The 10,051-nt window shown below is 44.0% G+C and overlaps 3 protein-coding genes across 3 annotated transcripts; 2 read left to right on the top strand and 1 right to left on the bottom strand.

Annotated features, from left to right (window-relative positions):
• Window positions 1-2,110: 2,110 nt before the first annotated feature.
• Window positions 2,111-4,651, bottom strand: F5Y00DRAFT_248111 (NAF1-domain-containing protein). Its single transcript, XM_048009387.1, has 2 exons — window positions 4,480-4,651; window positions 2,111-4,386 (listed from the first exon to the last, which is right to left on the bottom strand). Exon 2 carries the CDS (start codon window positions 4,371-4,373, stop codon window positions 2,676-2,678), a length of 1,698 nt encoding a protein of 565 aa, XP_047860700.1. The 5' UTR covers window positions 4,374-4,386; window positions 4,480-4,651; the 3' UTR covers window positions 2,111-2,675.
• A 219-nt stretch (window positions 4,652-4,870) lies between these two features.
• Window positions 4,871-7,433, top strand: F5Y00DRAFT_248109 (glycosyltransferase family 22 protein). Its single transcript, XM_048009386.1, has 4 exons — window positions 4,871-5,099; window positions 5,150-5,408; window positions 5,466-5,885; window positions 5,934-7,433. Exons 1-4 carry the CDS (start codon window positions 5,014-5,016, stop codon window positions 7,020-7,022), a joined length of 1,854 nt encoding a protein of 617 aa, XP_047860699.1. The 5' UTR covers window positions 4,871-5,013; the 3' UTR covers window positions 7,023-7,433.
• A 1,015-nt stretch (window positions 7,434-8,448) lies between these two features.
• F5Y00DRAFT_188700 (glycoside hydrolase family 43 protein) lies at window positions 8,449-9,790 on the top strand. The gene is made up of 2 exons (XM_048005125.1): window positions 8,449-9,033; window positions 9,102-9,790. Exons 1-2 carry the CDS (start codon window positions 8,656-8,658, stop codon window positions 9,774-9,776), a joined length of 1,053 nt encoding a protein of 350 aa, XP_047860698.1. The 5' UTR covers window positions 8,449-8,655; the 3' UTR covers window positions 9,777-9,790.
• The last annotated feature ends 261 nt before the right edge of the window (window positions 9,791-10,051 follow it).

Below are 10,051 nucleotides of genomic sequence, written 5' to 3'. Positions count from 1 at the left end.
TATTTTTCGATAAATAATATATAATTTAATAATTAATTAAAAACTTAATTTTTAATAATTATAATATAATTATTTTAAAATTATAATTTTTTTTTTAAAATTATTAATATTTAACGTTAATTTTAATAAAATATAATTTATAATTATAAATATCGTTTTTAATAATAATAAATTAAATAATATTTTTTTTATAATATAAAATCGTAATTTTATATAAATATTTATATTTAATTAATTTTTATTAATAATAATTGTTGTTATAACTTTTTTATTATTTTAATTAATTATATTTAAATTAATAATAATAAATAAAATTTTTATTATTAAATATATTATTTATAATTTTTATTTTTACGTTTTTTATAATATATACGTAAAATTTTTATTATTTAATAATATTTTAAAAAATATTATACGTTTTTTTAAATAAATTAAAAAATAATTATAAATTATATAAAAATAATAACACTTTTTTTTTTAAAACTTTTTTTAAAATTTTTTTTAACATTTATTTATAATTAAAAATTAAAGATTTAATTAAAAAATTTAAATAATTTAAAATTAAAAAAATTAAATCGGTAATGTTAATATAAAATTTTATAAAAGTTTTAATAAATAATATAATTATAATAAATTTTAAAAAAATTATCAATTTTAATTAAATAAATAATATCATTTTTATTATTTACGTATTATTATTTTAAAAATTTATAATAATTTTAAAATAAATATATATAATTTTTAATTAAATAAATAACTTTAAAATATAATAAGGTAAAACTATATATTTATTAAAAAACAATATTAATTTTAATATAAATTAAATAAGTAATAATATATTAACTTATCTTACGTAAAAGTAGATATGCTATATCCTTATTAAAATTTTACTGTATACTTAGTGTTACTGGATTTAATGTGCGTGTGGAGGATCATCAGTGCAACCCGTTACACTAAACAAACGAACAGACTGGTTCCTCGGTTGGTCACATCGTGGAAACACCCAAAAATTTCAATGCCTAGTATAAATAGATATTCAGCTGTCGTCACATTGTAACATCGTGGGTCTTATCCCAAATAGCACCCATAGGTAAGAAATGAAAATTAGCCCGTGCTTTCAGCGTGATAGACGACAAGTCTAGGTACCCCACGATCAATACCTATTACGTGTAGGTAAGGCTAGTTCGATTAGACTGGATCTGCGGTATAAGGCGGTATGCCTTACTAGCCCTAAAAACTGCAGCGTTCGGTCGATTGCATTATTATATGCGTAAGGTACGCTCCTTGCTTCCTCTGATTCTCAATATTGCTACGAACCGAGAAGATAAACACTGGGTTTAAAGATACATCTATGTTCTATACTACGAACAAACCAAGCAATATTATTGTCTTGATCCTAAGGACACTCATGTTTCTTACGAGTCTACTTCCCCAATACTAAGAACAGCAAGCCGTATGCAAATTGTAAAATGACGGACATCGGGGAAGATTCTCTTTTTGGTAGGTGAGCGAAAATTCATGCATAACGAAATCGTTAGTACCGACGTGACCGCGTCGATGAATGGTGAAAGACTCGGTGGCGTTTCTGCACCAACGGGTGGCTGGAAATGGTGGCGCTCGATTTTCTTCTTTCTAGTTTTACAAACGACTCTCCGCGCTCTGTTTCTACGAGGTCGGAATATTGCGCTCAAACTCTGGAAAGTGCATACTAGGATATGCGGGATGAATACCGGTGGCACCGAAAGCCCTACCCTAAAAGCATACCGAGACATTGTAGACAGCCTTGAGAAGTAGGGATACATTTGTATAGCTACCCGTGCTTTAGCTTGTGACTCTTCGTGTAACATGACTACCCTAATGCTAAGTTTACACGGCGGTGGCTTGAATATCCTATGCGATGAGCCTTGAGGCCAAAGTCTTAGGTAACATCATGATTGGTGGTAGAATAGTAGGTATAAAAGACGAAACTACGAGATAGAGAAAAGTATTCCTGGGCGAAGACGACATTGTGATGAATCCACAATTCGCTATAGTGAGGCATTGAATGGATTTTAAAAGAATTGTATGCGATATATTAGGTAGGCACGCAAGTAAGCAGCATTCAGAATAGCATAGGTAGTTAAGCCAATTTGTCTATATCGGGCTATTATCAACACTCCTTAATGTTTCCATTTCCATTGGCTCAAGACTTGACTTTGATGACAATATTCCTCGATCCTCCATGATTGTCATATTATTTCAGATGTCAGTATAGACATTACAATTACGATCAATGTGCCGGTAATACCTCACTACCAAGATATGCCCCATATAAGAAGTGGCTCGGTGAGAAACGTGACTCATATCCTACATGGAGGAACCTCGTTGATTTTCTTTTCCATCGTGACCTTTTCTGCCCTTTCGGCCTTTTCCGTAAGTCTTGCCCCGGGATTTTTGTACACCCGCCTCCGTCTTTACTCTGTCTGCCTTGCCTTGCTGGCTAGGCTGCTGGCTGGAACGCCGCTCTATAGACTGTATCTATAAATTTATTAACATAGGCCCGACTATCATCAGATTTTGGGAGTCCACTAACGTTTGGAGCAACGGATCCATTAGTACCTATGATTATTCCATTCGTGAGGCGGATAGGCATGGGGGAGAACCCACCCCATATTGCCGTACATAGCGTTAGGATTCTATCCAGCACCACCATGTCCGGGCCACTGGCCGTTTTGTTGATTGGGTTGTCCCTGCATTTGACTTTGCAAAGCAGCAAAGAACTCGGGGCTGTAGTACGCGCCAGGTTGTTGCCCGGTAAACTGTGGCGGTGGGGGTGGAACGAAGCCTTGTGGAACGTTCTGGGGCCAAGGGAATTGAAACTGCGTATTTGGCTGTTGATGATTGTTCGGTGTTCCGTAGAATGGCAGCGACTGCGGGGGATATGCTGGGTTAGTAACTGGAGGTGGTGCTGGAGAATAGTTGTATTGCTGAGTTTGTGGCTGATAGTCTTGTCCTCGTGGTGGTCTAGGTGGTAATGAATGTCCACCTCGTGAATCTCCGCGATTACCCCTCCCACCACGACCATGCCCATGTCCTCGTTGGCCTCTACCTCGACCACCCCGGAATGAGCCGTTATTGTTGGCGTGATGATTTGAATACCCAGATTCTGGAGCGGTGGATTGGCCCTGCGCGAAGCTCGCTGGCCTTGCAAGTTTTCGATAAGGCCCGTCCTCGTCGTCGTCGTCATACTGTAGGCCAGTCATCGGAGGGAGGGACGAGGCCTCAGTGTGACCTCCCCGCCCTCCTGCGCCGCCCTTGCCGCCGCGGCCTCCTTTCTTTTTAGCCTTCAATTGCCTCTTATGTTCGGCCTCCTTTTCGTCGTCTGAAAACTCGATTTCGTCATCTCCAGCCTCTTCATCATGCCAATTGCTTGCATCCGTGCCCTTTTGCTCCCGAAGCGGTTGAGTGAAGACGTATACCGCGTGCGAAGGTGGATAGAATATTTTGGCCCCTATCTCTAAGCCATAAGACTTGATTTCTTCTTCGTTCGTAAATCTTGCAGTATAACGTGGCTGCCTCACGTTGCCAATTAAATCGGCCACCGCCGCGATAACAGTGCGGTCTTCCGTGCAGAGAACTGAGCCGCTGTCGAGCACTTGGTACTCTCCTGTCGTGATTGCTTTGACTACAGCCGTATTCTCAACGATGTGCTCGATTACGCCAAGTTCGGTGATAGTCATATCCGGTGATATAACGACATCGGGCTTAGGAACTACTTCTTCAGGCAATTCGTTCTTCGTGCGGACTTGTGCACCCGAACCATTCCCTTTCGCCTTCCCCTCTCCTTCATCATCTGAGCCGCCTTCCATTTCCATAAGAATGCGGGCAGTCTCCTCGGGGCCTAGTAGCTCATAATTTTTCCCATCTTCAGACTCGTCATCCGAATCATCCGAACTGCTTGATTCAGACGAGGATTCGTAGGGGGAAGAATCTTCTTCCCACTCAGGATCACCTTGTTCCTCTTGTTCTTGGGGCTGTCCATTCTGCTCTGTGCCATCGGGTTGCGCAGATGACACATTCGGATCCTGTGGTGGGGCATCTAGACCGCCAAGTAGAGCCTCTAGTGCTGAGGTTAAGGAGGGAGGGCTAGGTGCTGCATCTTTGATAGCAACATCAGAACTCTCCGGCTTCTCCGGCTCTTCTGACTTCTCGATCTGTGCCTCACTAATCTGAGGCAATGGTTGACTCTCTGAAGGGGCAGGAGCATCGATATCCATCTCAGTAGCAGGTTGAGAAGTCACAGGTTGAGATTCATTAGGAGCGCTTGTTTGGACTTGAGAGTCATCTGGTACCCTGGAGATGGATAGGCCAGGAATTTCAAAACTCCCAGACATTTTTGTAGATGAACTATAATTCTGTTAGTTGCCATTGCGATAAAAAGTTTATGTTATGAAAGTCCAAGTTGAAGATAATGGTTACACTAGAAAATACCTAACTTACTAGGTTGAGACGGCGTAAATCGCCTTAAGACTGAAACTTGTTGTCACAAATCAGATAGTTATGAAGATTTCGATGAAAACTATCCGAAGAACCTAATTAAACAAAGTAGAAAGTTCGCGAGAAAAAAAAACTACGAACCGAGACGTGTTTTGATAAAGTTCCGGTAATGCAGTCAACCGTGTTTGATTCTGCATGCTTCTGCAAGCCCCGGTTCTAGAAAATTAAAGTGGGCCCGGAATATCTTAGGAGTGGTATATTCCATTGGCCAATCGGCTTACGAATAGAAACCCTTGCACAAGTACCTAGGTAATTATCCGAAAGCAGGGGTCGGGTCCACTCCATTTGTTCACTAGCTAGCACTAGTGCGGACGCAACGTCATCTTCAATTGGAGCTCAACTTTCAACATTTGGGACAGATTTTAAAGCCTTTGCTAGCTGATATTTACGACCGTAACTTCCCCAACATCAAATTCCTCCTCGGTCGCGGTCGTGTGAGCTGCATTGCATGAGCTGCACGGCGCAGACTTAGTAAATATGCCTCCTACAGGAGCTCAATTGCAGCAGCAACAGCAGCAGCGGCAGCAATTTGTTCATCCAGCCGCACAACATGCTAAAAAGAAGTATGTGAGCCGTTCCCAAAAGAGTGAATGGGACTAACGATGTAACATAGAGCAGCGTCCCCGTTCATGATTGAACCCATAAAGGCACTTTACGTCTTCCTAATTGTAAATCTCATATCTGCTTTATTTGCGCCTATTCAAGATTGCGATGAGACCTTCAACTATTGGGAACCGACCCATTACATCTCTCATGGCTACGGGTTACAGACCTGGGAGTATTCACCAGAATATGCCATCCGAAGTTGGTCTTATGTCGGCTTACATGCTATAATTGGAAATATTAGAAGATTATTACCTCAAAATACAAAGGTAAGTATCACTTTTTATACCCTCCCTTCCTCGACGATCTTGTTCTCATTCGTATAGCTCTCCGAGTTTTACTTCGTTCGATATGTCTTGGCATTTGTTTGCTCATTATGCCAAGTGCTCCTATACCGTGTCATCAGCTTCACCCTGAATCCTAGGATTGGCCTATTCTTTCTTATCGCGACGGTTGTATCCCCCGGAAACTTCCACGCCAGTACGGCCTACCTACCCTCTAGCTTCGCCATGTACACGTCCATGCTTGGGGCTGTCGCATTCATGAATTGGAGGGGAGGACTTAAGACGTCATGGGGCATATGGTGGTTTGCCGTTGGTGGCATCCTGGGATGGCCTTTCGCTTCAGCTCTGTGTGCCCCTTTCCTGATCGAGGAGGCTATCTTTGCGGTCCTAAACTATCCCCAGAGTTTTTACGATGCAGTCCTCCGTGTCGGCAGAGGTGTAGTTGCCGCCTTATTGCTCCTTGTAAGTGATTCCGCTTCAAGTTATACACACAATTCTCACCAGGAATAGGTCGGCGACACGGCTATCAATTCTTTCTTCTACAAGAAAATCGAGGTTGTCTCTTGGAACATCGTGAAATACAACATATTCTCTTCTACGGGAGGCCCGAACCTCTACGGAACAGAACCATGGACCTTCTATTTCAGAAACCTTACCATAAACTTCAATATTTGGTTCATTCTAGCCTTACTGTCTTTGCCTCTATTCCTCATCCAAAAGGTCGTCTCCTCAAAGCAGCATAGCTTTGGGACTGGGATGCGTACGGTCGTATTCCTCTCCCCCTTTTATATGTGGCTTGGTATCTTCTCTATGCAGCCACATAAAGAGGAGCGGTTTATGTATCCTATGTATCCATTCATCGCTTTGAATGCCGCCTTGGGGTTTCACATTATCTTGTCGGCCTTCGGCAATCCCGACCCTAAAACCCTCGTCGGAAAGATCCCAGCACGCTTGAAGCTTTTCACCGTTTTGGGCGTACTATTATTATCGCTGGGCCTAGGCCTTACTCGCATTATCGGCGTATATACCGCCTACTCCGCGCCTTTGAAGCTCTACGAACCGCTTGGAGCTGGGAAAATTGGTCAAGAAGGTCTAGGTGGACGCGGGGATTATGTGTGTTACGGTAAGGAATGGTACCGGTTCCCGAGTTCTTACTTTTTACCTCGGGATATGCATGCGAAATTTATTCGGTCAGAGTTCCGTGGGTTACTACCTGGAGAGTTCTCTGAAGCACGAACTGGATTTGGCTTCTGGAGCGGTACCTGGCTGCCTGTAAGCGGCATGAATGATCGCAACGAAGAGGATATGGGTAAGTACGTGGATATCAAAGCATGCAATTTCTTAGTCGACACGCAATATCCGGGGCATGATCAACCCCTACCGCCAAACGAGCCGAATTACATCGCAGACAAGGAGAACTGGGAAATTGTTAAATGCGAAGCGTTCCTAGATGCGGCAAATACGCATCTCCTTGCGAGAGTCTTATGGGTCCCGGACTTGAGTTTCATTCCGGAGAAATATAGAAGAAAATGGGGACAGCACTGTCTGTTGCAGAAGAGAAAGCAATCAGGAGACTCTACTCCCAAGTCCGAGTCTTGAGCGGATAGCGAAACATAGAAGACCACCGTTAAATTGAATGAGTTGAATAGTGTCCCATGTAGCTAGACATCTTGGCGTGATGCTTTTTAGACCAGTTGGATAGTCTATTTCAAGCTATAGATCACGGCAAGGGGTAACCATTTCTGGCACTTCTAATTCGCATGCAACTCAGGTGGACTCTATTGGCAACGTAATGGCCGTACTAGTCTGCTGAGATGGCCGAATTTCCAACCATTAAAATTGGATATTGATCATGGATCGTCGGTATATCCACGGTGACATATACGGCCTGGACTCCGGTCCGCTCGGGTCGAATTGCGTGTGGGCTCGTTAAGCTGCAAGGCGTGGCGTGGCGTGGCAGGCAGCAGTCTAGTGTCAATTAATTACTCGTTAAATATAATATAATACCGGACCTGCTTACGATGTAACCCGTCCATAGTGAAGAATCTCGAAGAGGTTTTGGGTTGAAGTTGTTAAAAACTGGCATTCCAATTTGTTAATATATAGAGGTAATTATAATAGTAATTCAATCACATTGCCAACGTTGTCAATTTAAGCTCAAAAAACCCTTATCCAGATATTCAGGGTAAAGTGATGATCAGTGATGATCGGTGTTGATCATTAACAACCTTAGTGTCGCGACCCATGTCAGCCACGCTTGAATCCTGGGTTCTTGGCTCTTGCACCGACGATCAGCTGCCCTACGAGCTGCCCTACGCACGCATGGCCATATCAGGATTGTTACCAGAAATACCAAATGCTAAATCGCAGCAGGATTGTCTAGACAAATGATCCCGAAAATGTTGAATTAGGCAGGTGAACCTTTTTTGATAAGAATAATCTGATCTTATGAGACGAATTAGGCTCATGTAACGTTGTTCCTTACGGCTAAGACTTGGCACTTGACATATAGTGTAAGTGTGAAGGGGGATCCGTCTGGGGTTGATAGGAATGGCTTAGCGAGATCTATAATACAATGGTGCTAACAGGGCTTCAGGCACCGGTGCATCAAGATCTTGTTTATAGCTCCCCCTTAGAAAACACACCATTGCCACCCAAGCAATACAAAAGATCCCGGCTTATGCAGGACTTTCCACGTTCTCATTGGACGAACGCTCCAGGTGGCTTCGTCGACGCATTCTATTCTCATATCCTTCCCGTTGCGGCATCGCCCGACTCTGCACCCCGTGATGGGACTTGCTCAACTATGTTCCTCTAAATGCTTAAGGTTTAAGGCGTGTTTCTCGTTTATTGGCGTAGACGGTCCCCTTGCGGTGTTTCAACTCTCCTAGAAAGCTACCCTCGCTGGAAATTGTTCCCATTGTTCCATCAGGATGTTAGGAGAGCTACCCCCGGAACTACCGAGACAGCTAAACAAAGGAGCTGGCTCTATTACGGGCTCCGTCCTAGTTTAGCTACATTGTTCTTTGCGCAACAACGTATTCGGTTTTCCACAGTTCCATCGCTTCGTGACGAATGCTAAGAAGGACCGAAGGACCGAATAATACCGAAAGTGTTCATCTTCTTGGATTCTATAAATACTAGCCATCATGGCCGCTGAAAAAGTGAGGATAAACTCGTCCATCAGATACGTAGCCTCATTCCGCCCAGTTAGCTTCGACCAGCAATAGCCATGAAGAGCTTCCTCCTCCTATTCGGCGCCGGCCTAGTTGCCGGCCTCCCGTCCAAAAATGCTGCCCGAGCTGCAGCTGAACTACCAACCCTTGGTCTGACCAACTTGACCAAGATCGATATGGCCAACGGCGGCGGCTTACAAGGTCGCCGTCTAGCCGGTCCGTTCATGGGGGTCGATTTTCCTGACCCGAGTCTCATCTGGGGTGACGGCTCGTGGAAAGCTTACGGGACTTCATCGAACGGCAAGAAGATTCCTGTCGCCACATCGTCTGATACTTGGTCCTGGACGCTTACCGGCAATGACGCTTTGCCGAACCCTGGGTCCTGGGTCGACCCTAACGACCAGGGAATTTGGGCTCCCGATGTAAACAAGAACGTAAGTCTTCCTAGCAGACGGAGTAGCATATAGAGATACCCGGGGGCTTGAACTAATAACTATTCTAGGACGCCGGTGTGTATGTGATGTACTACACTGCCCGCCAGAATGGTGGTAACCATTGTATCGGTGCTGCAACGTCAAACTCAGCGTTAGGACCTTTCACACCGCAAAGCCAGCCGCTGATCTGTGACGGCGCCAATGGAGGTGTAATTGATGCGTCGGGTTACGACGACGGTGTGAACCGATGGATCTTATGGAAGGTTGACGGAAACAGCCTCGGTGGCGCGACTACATGCCAAGGCGGAACGCCGTCGGGAGCTTACCGGTCAACACCGATTAAGATCCAGCGTGTGGCACGGGATGCTCTGACGCTGCTCGACAGCCCCAAGACAATCCTGGATAACGAGGGTGCCTCCAACAACGGCGTAGTCGAGGCCCCTTCCCTGTACAAGATTGCCGACGGCAACTACGTCTTGTTCTACAGCGCCCACTGCTACTCCAGCGACGACTACGACGTCGAATACGCCTTCTCCAGCACCATCGACGGCAGCTACACTAACCGCGGTATCCTCATCCGCACCGTTGATAACCGCGGTGTCTTTGGCCCCGGAGGTCTCGATATCGACCCCAACGGCAAGAGCGTCGTGTTTCACGGCCGCTTGAATGCGAACCAAGGGAACGCTGCGCGTGAGCTGTACAGCGCCGAGCTGACGATTAACGGACGATCGATCGGTCTGTAAAGAGTCTCGGCGCGTGCTGCCTGCGCCATCATATTTGCTTTTTTGTTAGCGAGGATGTGCTTATGACGATGTGACGACTACGTAAGTGGCGGGTTCGCTTATTGCCTGAGAAGTGAGCCGTCGTGTGAATATTGATCTCGGTATTTTTGTATATACCTACTCTTTCTACCTTGCATATATGTAGCGATTTTGGTTTATATCAGATTGGTAAATAGTAACATTTATTGTATATAGTATAGAAATTGAATGTCTGAAGTTTAACTGTTACATTACAT

This window comes from Daldinia vernicosa (genome assembly GCF_022497035.1).
Source record: "Daldinia vernicosa strain CBS 139.73 unplaced genomic scaffold F5Y00scaffold_68, whole genome shotgun sequence".
Lineage (NCBI taxonomy): Eukaryota > Fungi > Ascomycota > Sordariomycetes > Xylariales > Hypoxylaceae > Daldinia > Daldinia vernicosa.
Note: the sequence above shows the minus strand (reverse complement) of the source record. Positions and strands in the feature narration are given on the sequence as shown.

Coding starts and splice junctions, on each gene's coding strand:
- F5Y00DRAFT_248111 (XM_048009387.1), bottom strand. CDS start 4,373: ATGTCTGGGAGTTTTGAAATTCCTGGCCTATCCATCTCCAGGGTACCA.
- F5Y00DRAFT_248109 (XM_048009386.1), top strand. CDS start 5,014: ATGCCTCCTACAGGAGCTCAATTGCAGCAGCAACAGCAGCAGCGGCAG. Junction 5,409..5,465: donor TATTACCTCAAAATACAAAG/GTAAGTATCACT, acceptor TCATTCGTATAG/CTCTCCGAGTTTTACTTCGT. Junction 5,886..5,933: donor TTGCCGCCTTATTGCTCCTT/GTAAGTGATTCC, acceptor CACCAGGAATAG/GTCGGCGACACGGCTATCAA.
- F5Y00DRAFT_188700 (XM_048005125.1), top strand. CDS start 8,656: ATGAAGAGCTTCCTCCTCCTATTCGGCGCCGGCCTAGTTGCCGGCCTC. Junction 9,034..9,101: donor CTCCCGATGTAAACAAGAAC/GTAAGTCTTCCT, acceptor TAACTATTCTAG/GACGCCGGTGTGTATGTGAT.